The 18,729-nt window shown below is 39.2% G+C and overlaps 3 protein-coding genes across 3 annotated transcripts; 1 reads left to right on the plus strand and 2 right to left on the minus strand.

The window, feature by feature from the left end:
* Positions 1-2,541: 2,541 nt before the first annotated feature.
* LOC148771299 (putative late blight resistance protein homolog R1A-10) lies at positions 2,542-5,598 on the minus strand. The gene has a single exon (XM_088817063.1). The coding sequence runs from the start codon at positions 5,534-5,536 to the stop codon at positions 2,819-2,821; it is 2,718 nt and encodes a 905-aa protein (XP_088673189.1). The 5' UTR covers positions 5,537-5,598; the 3' UTR covers positions 2,542-2,818.
* Positions 5,599-7,756: 2,158 nt separating this feature from the next.
* Positions 7,757-11,003, minus strand: LOC105950393 (putative late blight resistance protein homolog R1A-10). The gene is made up of 2 exons (XM_088817064.1): positions 8,087-11,003; positions 7,757-7,981 (listed from the first exon to the last, which is right to left on the minus strand). The coding sequence occupies exon 1, from the start codon at positions 10,859-10,861 to the stop codon at positions 8,111-8,113; it is 2,751 nt and encodes a 916-aa protein (XP_088673190.1). The 5' UTR covers positions 10,862-11,003; the 3' UTR covers positions 7,757-7,981; positions 8,087-8,110.
* Positions 11,004-12,280: 1,277 nt separating this feature from the next.
* Positions 12,281-14,556, plus strand: LOC148771300 (uncharacterized). Its single transcript, XM_088817584.1, has 2 exons — positions 12,281-14,450; positions 14,543-14,556. The coding sequence occupies exons 1-2, from the start codon at positions 12,281-12,283 to the stop codon at positions 14,554-14,556; spliced, it is 2,184 nt and encodes a 727-aa protein (XP_088673710.1).
* The last annotated feature ends 4,173 nt before the right edge of the window (positions 14,557-18,729 follow it).

Consider the following 18,729-nt stretch of genomic DNA (forward strand, 5'->3'; position numbering starts at 1 on the left):
CTCCCTCGGGTCTACGAAACCATAGCGAGATAACTCCCACGAGGAGACAACTCGCTCGGTCCTACAACCCCTTACAAGGAAACTCCCACGAAGCGCCAACCCCCTCGGGTCTCAAAACCACGGCGAGAAAACTCCCACGAGGAGACCATTCGCTCCGTCATATAGCCCGTTGTGGGACAACTCCCACGAGGAGCTAACCCCCTCTAGTCTCAAAACTACAGCGAGACAACTCCCACGAGGAGTCCACTCGCTCGGTACTACAACCGGCAGCAAGACAACTCCCACGAGGAGATAACTTGCTCAGTCATATAACCCGTTGCGAGGCAACTCCCACGAGGAGTCAACTCCCTCGGGTCCACGAACCCATAGCGAGATAACTCCTACGAGGAGACCACTCGCTCCATCCTACGACCCGCAGCGAGGAAACTCCCACGAGGAGCCAACTCGCTCGGTTCTACGAACCCACAGCGAGATAACTCCTACGAGGAGACCATTCGCTCCATCCTACGACCCGCAGCGAGGAAACTCCCACGAGGAGCCAACTCGCTCGGTCCTACGAACCCACAGCGAGATAACTCCTACGAGGAGACCACTCGCTCCGTGCTACTAACCCGCAGCGAGATTACTCCCACGAGGAGCCAACTCGCTCGGTACTACAACCTACAGCGAGATAACTCCCACGAGGAGACGACTCGCTCGGTACCCCAACCCGCAGCGGGACAACTCCCACGAGGAGCCAACTCGCTCGATACTACAAATCCGTTGCAAGGCAACTCCCACGTGCAACCACCTCGCTCGATAATAAGACTCGCTGCGAAACAACTCCCACGAGGAGACAACTCGCTCAGAGCAACCTCAATCCACACGCGCCTAAATCGCGCATCATCCAATGCTCCTACAACTTCGCTCAAGACAACTCTCTCGAAGAGCCAACTCGCTCGATACTACAACCCGCAGCGAGACAACTCCCACGAGGAGCCAACTCGCTCGACACTACAAATTCGTTGCAAGACAACTCTCACGTGCAACCACCTCGCTCGATAATATTACTCACCGCGAGACAACTCCCATGAGGAGACAACTCGCCCGAAATTCACTATATAATCGCAAGCTCAAGTTAGCACGATTACAACCCTAGAAACACTTAGAGATATTATGAGAATCTATATAGCCTGGCCAGCTTGATTACTCAAATTTATCTACTTGTTTTCGATGGGTCATTCATTAAAACGTGGCCACGGTCCAAACATACTTAAGACCCACGAGGTCTAACAAGGGGCACGACCCCCATATAAAAAAAAATCTTGAGAGTCTGATCCCCTCCTCAAGTACATCACGCAGAAGGCTATATGTAAACACATACAAGCAACACGTCAAAACATTGAAAATGTCGAAAAATAACAACTCCCACGAGGAGAATACTAGCTCCGTGCTACTACATTATCGTGAGACAACTTCCACGAAAACGTAACTCGATCAACTCGATTACCCCAGAGACAACTCCCACGAGGAGATTACTTGATCCGTGCTACTACATTATCGCGAGACAACTCCCACGAGGAGATAACTCGATCAACATTATTACCCCGCGACAAGACAACTCCCACAAGGAGATAAATCGCTACTACATCGTCGCGGGACAAAACCGACGACTCAACTAACTTATATCGCGGCAACTTTGTCGCGCTATGCGCCAACGCACATTCACACCCCTCCGACACACGCTCCAACGCGTTTTCGCATACCATCAGGCCATACGCCAACGATCAACTTCTACAATTTTTACTCTCGACACGATCTGAGACCCATCACAACATGGCCCCCACATCGACTCGAGAGTGGGGGGCTTAATGATATGCCTAATTGGGCCAACCCAATGGGCCTACAATTTCTTTACCTACTGGGCTACGAGCCCAATATCGAAGACCAATATCACCGAGGCCCAAACACCTTCAAGTAAGGCTTGGGCCCAACAAAGCAAACCCAACCCAATAAACGATATATAAATAGAGGTTTTACTCATTTTATTAAGGTACGTCCTATTATCTGAGCAATACAACTAATGGTATTCTCTGGGCTATTTCTATGATCAACACGTCTGACTTGAGCGTCGGAGGGGTTTCCGCCGGATCAACCCCCGGCTTAGTTCATGTGTTCTATGATCGCAGGTACCTCAGGATCATCAAGTTGTCAAGCTACTGATCTGCTTTGCTCTCCCAGTTCATTTTCTACACCACCCTAGGTGAGCTATATTTTAGCATCATCACATATATATTCCAATCTCAATATAAAAAAAATCCAAAAGTTATCCTAAGTTCATGAGTTTTCATAATTTACCCTAAAAATAACCACATTTTTTGAAATATACTACAATTTTCCCCCTAAGTAATTAATATGCTTACAAGTACCTCATCTGAATAGTAGTGACACATGCTCAAGGACAAAAATGACATTTTGAGCGGACTATTCCATGAAATCAAAAAAATTACGATTAAAGTAATACCGTAAGGGAACTTTGTAAGACGACAATATACCTCAGGGGCACTTTTGTAATTACGCAAATATGATGAAGATTTTCATAATTAGACCATCCCTTAGGGGATTTCTTGTAATTTGCCCTTTTATTTATAAACATGATCTCATATATATGCAGGAAGTAGCAATGAACATCAACCATAATTACTTAAATACATCATATCAATCCAACCATTAAGGAAAAAATGTATTTAGGCCAAGAAATAAAAACAAACAAACACACACACAAAAAAAAAAAAAAGGTAAATTGCTGCAATCAACAACTGCATTCTTTGGTTACAACTTACACCTTTACATCATCCCATGAAGAAAGGACATTAATTTCAAGAAGGTCATATCTTTTCTCCAAAAGCTCTTTTTTTATTCCCTTTGCACACCTCACAGCCAAACTGCTGCAATCAACTATTTCAATCTTTCTAAGAGTTGATAAGATCACCCGAGGGATCTCTTTCAGTTTGTAGCAGTGCTTAATGCTCAAGAACTGCAGCAACGGTAAGCTCCCACGTTCGACGGTCCACTGCACCAGATCAGTGTCTTCAATCAAAAGAAATTTAAGCTTCGCAAATCCTTCTTTGCGAGTTTCCCATTTTACCCCTCGAAAGGCGTAGCATCTCAATTTCAGCACTTCAAGATTCGGCAACAAACCAATCGTCTTCATCTCTTCCCAAGAATATCCAAAGCCACTCATCGTCAACTTTTTAAGACACGGCGAAAAGATCGAAAGGGGAGCTAAATGGTCCGTCCGATTCAATTCGAAAACGAGATTTGCAACAACACATTTGAGTGATCTTAGTTCACGGAGATGTGAAATATGATCGAAGAAGCTAAAGGGTCCGTCCGATTCGATTCGAATTCCTAGTTTCTTAAGACGAGGCATTCTTTCAAGAACGGCTCTAGTACAACTTTGAGGACTTGCATCTAAGAGTGTTACGAGGTTTGGTAAGAGAGATTCTTCTTCACGAGGATTTGGTATGCCACTTCCTATTACGTGAAGATACTTCAATTCTTTCATATCCCATATCTCCTTAGGCAAATATGACGAATCCTTGTCCGATTTTACAATATCCAAATGTCGATGTACAATCAAGTACTCAAGGCTCGAAAGCTTGGATATGGAAAAATGAAGTTCTCCATTAGAAGTGAGGGCAAGGTACCTTAATTGAGCTAATTTCACTACTTCAAATGGAAACTCGTAGAAACGGATTGTAAGAGCATCGAGTACCCTTAGCAATATCAAATCAAAACATATTGGCACCGGAAATTGATGATACAGACCAGTACATAGGAGAGAGCGTACCGTAGAAATGGACCCCACAAAGTCGTACACATCTTTGATGCCGAATAAAACGTTATTGCGAATGCACAATCTGCGCTGGCTTTCTATACCTTCTTCCTCTAAAGCATCGTCAATACTATTTAAGGCGTAGAAAAACTTGCTCTTCGCAGCTTCTTTGTTACACAAGTACCAAAAGGTAGAATGGAGGCTACAAGTTTTCGTCTGTCCGTTATAGCTTTGCTTAAGAACCATAGCAACACTACTCGAAACAAGCTTCTCCAAATATTCACTACCGTAAAAATGCGATTCGAGAATCCCATCAGCTATCCACAAATCGATTAGCTTTGATCGGATTATCTCGTGTTTTTCCAAGAAAACTCCCATATACAAAAAGCACACTTTCAAATGTTGAGGTAAGTTTTCGTAGCTTCGAAATAGTACCTCATACATTCGTTCGTACGCATCCACGAAAACAGAGTTTTGCTTCTCCGCAACCTCGTTCCAGTACTCCCAAGTCTTGTTCTCAGCTTCCAATAGGATTTTGCCAACTGTCACGATTGTAAGAGGAAGGCCCTCACATTTCTCCGCAATCTTCTTACCAGCTTTCTCGAGTTTGTAAGAGCACGAAGAATATTCTTCGCCAAACACCTTCGCACGAAGAAGATGCCAGCTTTCTTCTTTACTCAGTAATCGCATCTCACGAAAACCATACAAGCCGTATTGCGCTTCGCCTTTTAGCTTAGCTGTCTGACTCACCACAGTTCCGATAAGGTTGTTCGGAAATATCTCCCTCAAGTCCTTCCAAAATAGGCAAGATTTAGCTACTTCTTCGAGCCTAGTTGTTATCAAGACTCTGCTTCCGCTATTGAAATCCGGAAATAACCCAATCAAATCATCGAACACCTGTGGGTCCCACACATCATCCAACACAACGAGGTATTTTCTACCCTTTAAACTTCCGTACAAAACTTCGAGTAATTTATCGTCTCTTTCGATAAACATTCCACCGTTTTCACGATCCAATTGAGCTAGAATAGCTCTTATGACTTCTTTCAATTCATACTTCTGTCCTATATTGACAAATGCACGACAATCGAAATGGCTCGAAATCGACGGATCTTCGAAAATTTTCACGGCAAAGTAAGTCTTGCCAATGCCCGCCATCCCAAAGAGTGCAACAACTTTGATTTCCCAATAGAACCGATCTGTGAGCAGATCTTTGATCTTGCTAAATTCATCGGATAATATGCCAAAATTACCGCTTCTTGAAGAAAGAGCGTCGTCTTTTTCGCACAGCTTGTTGCTTACGTCACTGTTGGTGCACTCCATCATCTTCGACAGCATTTCGGTCGAAGAATTAATATCGTAGGTGTCTGATGAAACAGCATTGTCATCTTCATGCAACTGGTTTTTGAGTTCATCTGTGTATTCCTTCATCTTCTTCGCCATTTCCGATAAGGAATTAATATCCTGATCGTCAAAAAGGGTTTCTTCGAGTGTATCTTCTAATTCACAAACTGTATCTCTGATTTTTTTATCCAAATCATTCACCTTGTTTCTTGTTGTGCTGCTTCTATCCAATGTTTTGAGGACTTGTTGTAAGGAATGAGCCTCCTCGTACACGAATTCTACGATTTTTACGGAATTTGGAGCGATCGAAATACGAGATGATTTTAGAAGGCGTTGCGTTGTCTGAATAAGAGAATTCACAGCAGAATAAGCCATGTTTTTATCTCTCTTTTTTTCTCAGCTCTGTTTGCTCTGTTTTTTGAGATATTGTTTACTGCATATGTTTTGCCAATGTTATTTTTTTATGGACAAAATGGACTTCACCCCTATAATTTTTTTATTTTTGCACTCTCCCCCGTAAAAGTTAAAAAACTAGATAACCCCCTTCAAAATATTATTTGATTGCACTTTGCCCCAAAAGTAAACTTTTGCTGGGCATTATGCAGCAAAAATAACATTTTAAAGGGGCAATGTGCAGAAAAATAATGCTTTTAAGGGGCAAGTTATAATAAAAATAACATCTAAGAGGGGCAACATGCAACAAAAATACTCAATTCCAGTGAATAAACAATTGAAATTTTGCTATCGGGGCAATGTGCAACAAGAATAACATTTTGAAGGGGATATTCACATTTCCAAATTTTGAGGGGGTAAAGTGCAAAAATTAGAAATTTATAGGGGTAACGTGCAATTAGTACTGAAGAAAAATATCTTGGAGAAATTTTGATATACCAGTTGTCACTTGTCAGTGGGGAAACGCGTTTTTAGACAAGTAACAAAAGCAGCTACCTTCTTTCTTGACATTTTTGGCAAAAAAGTTGAACGACTTTAGTTGTGGCTATAATGATGTAGAAGAAAGTGAAAGCAGCAATGAGTTGCAAATGTAGAAACTTATAGTTGATTTTTGTTTTTTAAAAGAACATATTTCAATACTTTATCCTACATTTGTCTATATATATTTGGAGTTATTTGCACAGTCGACCCCATGTGCAATCTCTAATGCTAAAAAATCCCCCATATTAAAACAATTAGCAATTAACCTTTTATATTGCATTTTATTTAGTTTACTGCCTCTTAGTGAAAATAAATATGTTGACTAAAAGGAAGTAACTATACTGATTGTTGATGGGTTTTGCAGAAGAATAATGAGCTTGAATCTTATCTCCAAACCAAACCGAATTTCATCGGAGAAAATATTGAACTGGTGGGCGAAGCGAAGGCTGAGGATATGGAGGGAGGTGAGGCCAGAGAGGTGTTCGCCGGAAGGAGAGCGGCCGTCAGCCATGTTCAGTGTATTTTTGAAAATTGCAATTCAGCCCCTCACTTAGGAAGTAGAGGGCATTTCTGAAACTTTAAGGGACTGAATTAAAAAAATTGAAAACTTTATTTGGGGCTAATTTTTGAAATTTATAATTTAAAGGGTATTTGGGTCTTTTCACGTCAAAGATTGAACCCCAATCGCATATTTAGCGAGTGTACACGAACAGCTCGTAGAGCCTTAATGTCGTTGAATATGCAACACGGGGGCGGGTATGTGCTAATTGTTCTTGACATAAGGGTTTTTTCAGCCATTAGAGATTACACAAGGGGTCTGTGCAAATAACTATATATATTTGCGTAGGGGAATAACAATGAATCAGAGAGTGTACTCCTGCTGAGCAAAATATAGTCAACTTTCAAATTCTCGTTGAGTTGTGTTCAAAACAAAAAATTATCGTTGAGTTTTGTAGCAAAATGGGTCGGGTCTTGGGTTTAGGCAAACCCAGCCCAGAACCGATCCGTTGCCATCCCTAGAAGCAGAGGGCCTTTCTGAAACTTCAAGGGACTGAATTGAAAAAATTGAAAACTTTATTTGGGACTAATTTTTGAAATATAATTTAGAGGGTGTTTGGGTCTTTTCACGTCAAAAATCGAACCCCATTCGCATATTTGGCGAGTGTATCACACGACCAGCTCGTTTTTTTAGCCATTAAAGATTACACGAGGGGTCTGTGCAAATAACTCTATATATTTGCGTAGGGGAATAACAATGAATCGTGCTGAGCAAAATATAGTCAACTTTCAAATTCTCGTTGAGTTGTGTTCAAAACAAAAAATTCTCATTGAGTTTGTAGTACTGTAGTAATATTACTGTGTTTTTACGGGGCCAAAAATGTGCAGGAAAAAAATTGGAATCGAAATTCGGTTAGAGGTTAAAATTGAATAATTTGTGAATTTTGTGGTCAATTTGAGGTTAAATTGGATTAAGGGGATGAAATAGGAACATATTGAAATGTAGGTTTTCTAGTTTTTTACACATCTCCTAACTTTGTCTGGATTTTTTTGTAAAATAATTTTTAGTCTGAACATCTTTATGAGTAAGTACCCATGATAGACTTATTTATAATATCCCCTGTAATAATAAAAGATAAAATTGGAAAACTGCAACAAACATCATGGAAAATAAGATATTAGCAATCAAGAATATCTCACTGAATGGAATACATAATATTAGTTTCAAACAAAGCATCAAAAACATTTTATAGTCGTCCACGAACACGACCACGACCACGACATTTTTTATTCTCTAAATCCGAGATGCAAACATGTGCTTTAGCTTATGTATTTCTCTCATGCATCCTGATCAATCAAAATCAATGGCCCTTGATGTAATAATGTTACCTGCACCCAAAAAGAATCAGAATCATCATGTGGTGAATGATATTTCAATTCAATCTAAAATACACAGTCACTTGTAAATACCACTCATCAAATAAAATAACTAACCTTTTACATGAATGTTAGTTCCCATCATTCCCATGAAGAATGGACATTAAAATGAAGTAGATTGTAATTGAACCGTTTGAACCATTCCGGGTAAGACGGAGATAGGGGCTTGCAGTCAACTAGTTCAATCTTTTTCACCAATCCGATTTGTAAAGGGATCCTTTCTAATTTGTAGCAATGCTTTAAGCTAAGCGATCGAAGTGCTTCCAACCCTATTATATCCGGGAAAGTCCATTCCACTAAATCACTCTCTTCAATCAAAAGAAATTCAAGGTTCGGAAATTCCTCACGTCGAGTTACCCACTTTGCCCCTCGAAACGCATGGCACCGTAATTTCAGCACTCTAAGACTTGGCAACGAAGAAATCTTGCTCATTTCTTCCCACGGATATCCTAAGCCGCTCAAAGTCAACTTCACAAGACTCGGTGGAAATATCGAAAGAGGAACAGGTGGGGCAACAACGCCAGACAACATGATTTTAGGATTTACGATTGCGCATTTAAGTTTTTCTAGTTTATGAAGATGGGAAATGTGATCAAAGAAGGAAAAGGGTTCATCGTCATTAATAGACAATTGAATTCGAATTCCTAACTTTCGTAGATTAGGCGTTCGTTCGAAAACATCTTTGGTGCAACTTTGAGGAGTCACATCTAAAAGTGATAGAAGGTTGGGTAAGAGAGATTCTTCTTCTTCAGTCGGTGGATCTGGTAAATCGCTTCCCATTACATGAACATGCTTCAGTTCTTGCATACGCCATATCTGCATAGGCAAATACGACGAATAATTCCCACCAAATCCTATGATGCTCAAATGCCGACGCACAATCAAGTACTCAAGATTCCAAAGATTCGATATGGAAGAAGGGATGTTTCCATTGAATGTAAGGGCAAGGTACGTCAGTTGAGCTAACATAACTACTTCCATTGAGAACTCATAGAATCGGATTGTAAGTGCGTCGAGTATCTTTAGCAAACTCAAACTCGAACATACCGGCACTGGATATGGATGATATGGACCTGTACATAGGAGAGAACGTACAGTTGAAGTGGACTCCACCGAGTCATACACATCTTTGATGGCGAATAAAACGTTATTCCGAATGCACAATCTACGATGTCCTTCTGTACCTTCTTCTGCTAAAGCATCGGCAAGAGTATTTAAGGCGTAGAAAAACTTGCTCTTCATAGCTTCTTTGTTGCACAGGTACCAAAAGGGAGAATGGAGGCTAAAAGTTTTCATTCCATTACTATAGCTCTGCTTGTGGATCATTACAAGACTTCTCGAGAAAAGCTCGAACAAACATTTCACAGCGAAATATTCTGATGAAGATACGTTCCACGTGAAAAGACTTTTGGAGAAAATATCAAACAAATGTTGCACGGCGAAATATTCCCTCGAATTTACGTTCCCGTACGAGAGAAATCCTTCAGCGCTCCACAAGTTGACGAGCTTGGAGTATGGTATTTCATAATTTTGAGGGAAAACTCCCATATATAGAAAGCACGCTTTTAAATATTGAGGTAAGTATTCATAGCTTGGATGTAGTACCTTGGACATTTTCTCGTACGCATCCATGAAAACCGAATTTCGTTTCTCAGCAGCTACTTTGTTCCAGTACTCTGTTGTCTTGTCGGATTTGGACAGGATTTTGGCAACTGTGATGATCGTAAGAGGAAGACCTTCACATTTCTCAGCAATCTTCTTTCCAGCTTTCTCAAGTTCGTAAGGTAACGACTCTTGTTCACCAAACACCTTCTCACGAAGAAGATCCCAACTTTCTTTCTTATCAAGAAATCGTACTTCGCAATCAACATCAGCGTTGGCAGTATGAGCCACTTCCCTTAGCCTAGTTGTGATCAATATTCGACTTCCTCTATTGTCGTCCGGAAAATGATTTATCAAGCCAAACCATACATCATTGTCCCATACGTCATCCAGCACCATCAAGTACCTCTTATTATCATCTAAACTTCTGTGCATCAACACCTTTAAGTCAGATATCATGTTCTCTTCTTTCATCAGCATTATTTTTTTATCAATGTCGTCAGGATTTTTCACTTGCTTTAGTATATCTATCAAGACGCGTTTTAATTGGTATTTCGGGCCCACAGTGACGAACAAACGTCTGTCGAAACGACTAGAAATCGACGGATCTTGAAAGAGTTTTAATGCAAGAGCTGTCTTACCGATGCCTGCAGTTCCGAATAGCGCGAGCGTCCTCTTCAGATGCCGTGGTGTTCGCCCTCGTGGTAATTTGTTCGTGAGCCAGTTTTTTACTTTCTTGAACTGATCGGATAATCCAACCATGCGTACTATTTTCGACTCGTCGGGTCTTGAATGGACGAATTCGTCTTTTTCGTCTTCTTCTTCTTCTTCATGCGATGGATTTTGTAACTCGTGAACGTAGGCCTTCTTCAGGTTGTCCACCGTTCGGATAAAGGAATCGATATCTTGCTTTAGTTCCTCCAAGAACAAGAATGGAGGATCATCTTCTTCTCCAGGTGATATTTCTCCATCATATAATAGTGAAAGAAACTGATTTAAGTAATGCGATTCGATTACATCTTCTAATTCCCATACTGCCCCTCTGATTTGCCCGTCCAGATCATTCACCTTCTCCCTGTTGATGGATCTACTGCTGCTGTCCAACTCTTTGAGAACTTTTTGTAATGCAGAAGCCTCAACGTACAAATATTTAAGGATTTTTGTACAAGATGTTTCGAGTCGGCTTCGCTTAATTGTCTGTTTAAGGGAAATCACAGCAGCATAAGCCATCTCTCTCTCTCTCTCTCTCTCTCTCTCTCTCTCTCTCTCTCTCTCTCTCTCTGATAGATGTCACACAAAATTCACTAAACTGGAACAGTTTCTCATCATAAGCATTCCTTGGTGAAATTGTTTGTCTGATAAAAGAAAAGTCAACCATATGATATCAGATGATAATTAATTAATGGGCATGGAAATCGAGGATAGCTGCCCATTATTCACAATTAATTAATGATCAATTGTCTCCTATTAATATTAATTATGAGGGAACGCCAAATTTCATTTTTATAACAAGGCTGAGCTGGCTTTGCAGAAATATGAAAACTCATGCTTAGTCAATGTACAACATGCGGGATGATTAAATAATAGGGAAAATTACGATAAACCCCCTAAAGTAAGGTCTAATTACAAAAATTTCCCTCATGTTTGCGTAATTATAAAAATCCTCCTAAAATATGTTTCCATCTTACAAAGCCCCCTAAGGTGTTATTTCTTACAGAATCTTTTAGATTTCATGAAATATTTATCTGAAAATTGCGCTTGAGGGGTATTTATAAGCATATTGATTACTTGGGGGTAAATTGTAATATACTTACAATACGTAGTTATTTTAAGCTTAAAACTATAAAGTATTTCTTCATTTTATAATTATTAAAAGGGGAAACTACAGTTTGCACCCCTGAACTATGGGGTCTGTCGCAAACACCCCCCTGGACTACAAAACGTGACAAAATGGCCCCTCCGTTTTTTGGTCAAACGTTAGAAAATTAACACCGTTAATTTAAGAGTGTAATTACTTATGTACCCTTGTAACTCTAACATGGTCTGTATTGTGTGCAGACTTATCATTCCTCTCACTTAGACAAAAAAACGTTTCTCCTTCACTCCAAGAACGTAAGGTCGAAATTCTCCCAAAATCTGATTTCTTTGCTGAAATTCTTCCATGGTTCGAATCATCTGAAAGCGTTGATGTCTGAAGACGTCTGAAGAAATTTGGAGGCAAAAAAATCAAGAAATCTAAAAGAGACAAAGGTTAGTGTTGCTTTTAGGGCTTTCAATTCCACCTCTTTTTTTCGTAGTTATGTCATGGGTTTGTTTTAAAAACAAATTTCTTGTGTTTATGGTGTTTATTTTTTCCATTTCGATGTTAAATTGGGGTTTTCACTAAATTAATGCACGATTTTGAGAAAATTAGGGTTTTGCAAAAATCTTTTTCGATTTTTTGGGGAATTAATTTGATTTGGTCTTAAGATTTATTTTTTGGATTTTTGTTGGTAATTTACTATTTTCCAGAGCAATTTTCATAAATATTGTGACTTTTCATGGGGTTTTCTTTCTTTTGGTAATGAGATTTAATTTTGGGGTTTTTTTTGTTTCTGCAACTTATGTACATTTGATTAATTGATTATTTTTTCTTTTGTTTAGGAAAACATGTTGGGTGATCAGCTGTATACACCTAGGATTAACTACGGGGGGAGTTTTGGTGGTGAAGGGGGTAGGTATATCAGAGGCAAGGTACACATTGTTAAAGATGTTGACCCAGATTTGATGTCATATTTAGAGATAATTGACTTAGTTAAAGAAATGGGATACCCTGCCACTACTGTTGTTTGGTTTATAATGCCTGCTGAAGTTGAATTGAAGCTGCTTGATAGTGATATTGTTGTGATGGAAATGTTTAGATTGTATGCTTCTGCATGTGTGCATGAGATTGATTTATTTCTAGATGTCGACACTGTAGAAATTGATCCAGAAATCACAGAGGCTGATAATGAGGATAACTCAGAGAGAGATGAGCTTGAGAGTGAAACTGATCCTGATTATGATGCAAGTACTGATAGTGAAAGTGAAGATGGTTTGTCTGACTTTGAGTTCTTTGCTGAGGGTGATACATTGAGTGATAGTTGTGATCCTATAGGAGACCATGATGCAGAAACAAATATTTCACATCCAGTATCATATGCTGAAGTTGAAAAGGCATTTGTTACAGGAGAAAAAGATATTCAAAGTGATCCAGAAATCCTCACAGAACCTAGTGACTCAGATTGTGAGAACACAGGCCTAAAATTTCTTGAGTTTGATGAGGGGTCTGAAATGAAAAATCCAGAACTTGCAGTGGGCCTTGTGTTTGCCAATTCTTCTATATTTAGGAAAGCTTTGAGGCGGTTTTCAATTGTAAGAGGATTTGAACTGAAATTTGAAAAAAATGAGAGAAAAAGGGTGACTGCATCTTGTAAGAATAAATGTGGGTGGAGGATACATGCTAGCTTACAGGGTAAGTCCACATCATTTCAGGTGAAGACAATTAAAGGTGAACCTCATAGGTGTCCTAGAGCATTTAGGAACAAGAGTGCCAACTCCACTTACCTTGCAGAGCAGTACTTGGAACATTTTCTTGAAGACCCCTCTATGTCTATTAAATCATTCAGAAAGCTGGTGAGAAAAGAAGTGAAGGTGTATGCACATAGGCAAAAGCTATACAGAGCCAAACAAAAAGCTATTGAGAAAGCTCATGGCAATGTGTATGAGCAATACTCTAGAGTGAGGCAGTATTGCCATGAAATTCTAAAAACCAATCCTGGTTCCATTGCAGTAGTTAAGGTTCAGGGCCCTCCAATATACAAAGATCCTAGATTTCAGAGGATGTTTGTATTTTTTGATGCCATGAAAAGAGGTTTTATAGAGGGTTGTAGACCAATCATAGGATTGGATGCTTGCTTCCTCAAGACTCCTTATGGTGGGCAGTTGATGGCTGCTATAGCTAGAGATGGGAATAATCAGATGTTCCCTTTAGCTATTGCAGTAGTTGAAAGTGAGTGTAGAGAGAGCTGGACTTGGTTTTTAAATATGCTGATTCATTCAGTAACTGGTTTTGATCTAACCTCATGCACCTTCATTTCTGATAGACAGAAGGGATTAGTTGAAACTTTTCAATCCATTATGTCAAACACAGATCACAGATTTTGTGTAAGGCACTTGTATGCAAACTTCAAGCTGAAGTTTAAGGATAAGGCACTGAAAGATCTAATGTGGAGTGCAGCAAGGGCTTATTTGGAGGAAGAATTCAATAAGAAAATGGATGAGATCAAAGCCTTATCAAATGAGGCTTATGTTTGGTTAAAGAAAATCCCAACCAACTTGTGGTGCAAGCATGCTATCTCAGCAAGGCCAAAGTGTGATCTGTTGAGCAACAACTTGTGTGAATCCTTTAACAGCTACATCAAGGAAGCTAGAGAAATGCCCATTCTTACAATGATAGAGGCTTTGAGGAGACAATTTATGTGCAAAATTCAGAGTAAAAGACAGTGGATAGAGAAATGCACTACCAAAATTTGTCCTAGGATACAAGACAAATTGAACAGTATCAAAGACAAGGCACTTGAGTTTGAATGTCATATGGCAAATGAGGGGCTGTGGGAAGTGACATTGGGAAATAAGGGTTGGGTTGTGGACTTTAGAAAAAAATCATGCAGTTGTAAGGAATGGGACATGACAGGAATACCATGTACACATGCCACTTGTGTACTTATGTCTGAGCACAAAGATGTAGAGGATTATGTTAGCCCTTATTTCTCTGTTGTCAACTACAAGAAGGCTTACAGTTATACTTTGACTCCTCGGGCAGACCATTCACAATGGTCAATTCCATCAACACAGGCTGAATCACTGCTAATCTTGCCACCTCCATTCAAGAAACAGACTGGTAGACCAAGAAAAAGGAGAAAGAAAGGATATGATGAAATCAGTGTTGGAGGCAAAGTGACAAGACAAGGAACTGTGCAAACATGCTCAAACTGTGGTGATATCACTCATAACAAAAGAAGGTGCAAGAAGCCTCCTTCACAAAAATCAAGAAGTGTTGAAAGACCAAAGAATGTAGAAAGGCCAAGAAAAAGAACTAAGGTTGTGTGTTTATATTATTATTGATTAATTTATTTAGTACATTTGATGTAGTTAACTAAAGTCAATAATTTTGCAATTGCAGGCACCTTCATCTTCTGTTAGTGCAACCACTTCAACCCCACATCAGAATACAAGAACAAATGTTGCAGGACAATCCTCTACACCAATACAATCCTCTACACCAACTGGTCCTTCTACACAATCCTCTACACCAGCTGGTCCTTCTACACAACTTGTTAGAGGACAAAGTAGCAAAAGAAATGGACAAAAAAGCAAGAAACATGGCAAAAAAGGTGGTCCGCATGCTGGAATTGGTAATTGGAATGGGGTGGGAATGTTCAGACCTCCTATGCATGTATTTTTCTCTCATCATAAATAATCTGTATTTTCAATTTTGAATAAAATATTACTCATTTAAATGCTATGGTGGCAGAGTGGTGCAAATAATGGGTCTCAAGTTCAAGTAAACAATTTTTCAGATGGGGGAAATATACAGGTAACTGATTTATTAAAATGTAACTGATCTTTTATTATACAGTGAATTAATGGTTCATTTTTTTCTCAATAAATGTAGATGCAAGTGCACAATACTAGATTTGGCAGTGTGTTCTTCTCCAGCCAGCCAAGATCAAACAGATTTGTTGCCACTTCTGATAATGGAGAAACATGAAACTAAGTATGGTATTTTCTGATGTTTCTTAAGATATTGTGTTAATTGAACAAGTTGCTTCTTATGTTAGGTTGTTATTTTGATATTTGGAAGCTTGCAAACTAGTATTTTGATACTTTGGCATGGCTGTGTATTAGCATTTACATTTTGGTTGCTATGAAGTCTTTATATTTTGGGGTTTTGGTATTTTGCTATTTAGAACAGACATGGTATTTTGGTATGGTTGTTTAGCATTTCTATTCAAGTATGAAATGACATTTATTATCTTGCTAATTTCATTGGAAATAGTCTTATTGTAGATACAATGAGTTTCCCTTATGATATTCTGAGTTCTTTGCAATCAATTTGCATAGGAATATGAAGATGCTAAACATTGAGAATATCTTCACATATCTCCCTATCTTATTTTTCTTAGAAACTGCACATTCTAGTGTTTGGACTTTTTCTTCCAAGTGCTTGTTTGCTCTTGTCATGTTTAGAATAATTTCATGAAGTTCCTCATTGTACAATTGCAGCTTTTCATTAGCAGCCTCCATTGACTTTATCTTTTCATTCTTCTCATCCAAAAATTTCAACAAGCCTTGCCCAATCTCCAGCCCCTTTGGACAAATCTCAGGCTCCAACCACTGAAAGTACTTGCAACCACTTGAGTTCTGTTAAGAAATTAATAAGTATATTTATACAGTTACAAATACTATTTGTAAATGATGATTGCAATGAATATGAAATATTTTCTTACATCCTAGTTTTGACAGCCTGCAAATCTTCTTCCTGGATTGAGAGGAGTCCAAGTTGTTCGAGTTACAGCATTTTTATGGCACTTGCATGTTGTGCCTAAAAAATTAGACAAATAGTGTCGTGATTTGTGACATGAATGACAATAATCTTGTGAATTTGAGCTATTACTCGACATTTTTCAATATTTAACAAAAAAAAGGGATATTAACGTGCTTTATAAGAAGGAAAAAAGAAGGGGAAAAATGGAAAATGAAGAAATTTAGAGAATTTTTTTTTCAATATTTAACAAAAAAAAAGGGATATTAACGTGCTTTATAAGAAGGAAAAAAGAAGGGAAAAATGGAAAATGAAGAAATTTAGAGAAAAAATGATGAAGAAAAAAGTTTTTGAAAACCTCTATAACCCACACAAACATATATATACTAGTATGAGGTGCAAAAGGGTCAAAAAATGTTCCAGCGGGTATAAAAACGGCTAGTAACAGTAAAGTCAATGCGCCACGTCATCATACACTAACAGATTCGAAACGGAGGGGCCATTTTGTCACGTTTTGTAGTCTAGGGGGGTGTTTGCGACAGACCCCATAGTTCAGGGGTGCAAACTGTAGTTTCCCCTTATTAAAAAGATAAAATATATATTCATAATAATTAAACATATCTTAAAACATTAATTTTTTATTTTTTTTTTGTAATATTTTTTCATATTTTTTTATTCAATAAAATCGAGTTGACATATTTTTGAAGTATTCTCGTACTTATTATTTTATGCTACAAATATTTTAATATATTTTTAACAATATTTCAATTTCAAACAAGCGAAATGTAAAAAAATATATATTAAATAGGGTAAATAGCACTTAACCCTCATTTGCTTACAAGTTTTTGCAGATGACCCCCTTATGCTCGTAATATCAGCACATAAACTCCCTTATGGTTTAGGAAAGTAGCTTATGTTAATTTTTAAGTCAAACTTTAACCGCATGTGTCAAGTCTTAAAATGAAATAGATTGTAATTGGACTCTTTGAAACACCCCGGGTAAGACAGATATAGAGACTTGCAGTAAACTAGTTCAATCTTTTTCACCAATCCAATTTGTAAAGGGATCATTTCTAAATTCTAATTTGTAGCAATGCGTGAAGCTAAGTGATATAAGTGCATTGAACCCCTATTACCAGGGTTCGCCGGAACAGTCGGGACCAGGGGCGGACCCAAGGTACGCCTTGGGGGGCCCTCGCCCCTGCGGAAATTTTTTTTGTACCTTTTTTTTATGGGCAAATGGCGAAAAGGCCCATCACATGGGACTTAAATGCATTTTAGTCCACAAAAAAAAAACAGTCTCTCAATTAAATACATGCGAGCATCGGACCGGTCGAATAGCGGAGCAGTCAAGACGGGCGGAATTTTGGAGTTAGATGGAGTCACCGCAATCACGGCCCAATTGGAGAAGCTATCGAAGCAAGTAGCGGCTTTGCAAACTCAGCAAGTCCACGCAGTCCAAGTTGACGACCAGCGCGTAGAAGAAACGGAGTCCCTGAATTATGTGCATGACACCAAACGACAACAGAGGAACCCGTACTCCAACACGTATAATCCCGGATGGAAGGATCACCCTAACTTTGGGTGGGGAGGAAATCAGCAAGGACAAAGGCAAGCACCACCTCAAGGTCAACCGCCTAATTATTCACGACCAGCTCCCGGATTCCAAAATCCGCCTCAAGCCCAACCTCAAGGTGGAGATCTCGCAAATATCTTGGCGCAGTTCATGACAACCACCCGAGCCTCCATCCGGAATTTGGAAACACAAATGGGTCAACTTGCAACCCAACTAACCGCGAGGCCATCGGGAGCACTGCCGTCGAATACGGAAGATCCTCGGAAGAACAACGTTGAGCAGTGCAACGCTGTGAGTTTAAGGAATGAGAGACAATTGGAGGAAGCCCCACGAAAAGAGAAGCAAAACACGGTGATCGAGAAGCCGAGCGTGATTGGGGAAAAAGAAGCGACTCACGAAGAACCACTACCATCTCCAGTGAAATCACGAACCCCTCCAATTCCGTATCCTCAGAAGCTTATGAAGAAGAAGCTAGATACCGAGTATCAAAGATTTTTGGACAAGCTGAAGGAAATCCAAATAAATATCCCGTTTATTGAAGCCCTTCAAAAGATGCCAAAGTGGGTGAAGTTCCTCAAGGATCTCGTGACAAAGAGGAAGAAATTGCAAGGGAACGAGATGATCCAACTCACGGAACAATGTAGTGCAATTCTTACACGGCCCCTTCCACAAAAACTCGGCGATCCAGGTAAGTTCACTATCCCTTGTACTATAGGAGGTAAAAATTTTAGATCGCTTATTGATTTGGGTGCTAGCATTAATCTTATGCCTTATTCCACTTACAAAAATCTTGGGTTAGGTGAGATCGAACCAACGGCTATAACTCTTCAATTAGCCGATAGGTCTTTAGTTTACCCAAAAGGTATTTTAGAGAATGTGCTAGTAAAAGTGAACAAATTTATCTTCCCTGTTGATTTCGTTATACTTGATATAGATGAAGATAGGGAGATACCTCTG

The sequence above is a fragment of the Erythranthe guttata genome, chromosome 4 (assembly GCF_056151865.1).
Source record: "Erythranthe guttata isolate IM_541 chromosome 4, IM_541, whole genome shotgun sequence".
Lineage (NCBI taxonomy): Eukaryota > Viridiplantae > Streptophyta > Magnoliopsida > Lamiales > Phrymaceae > Erythranthe > Erythranthe guttata.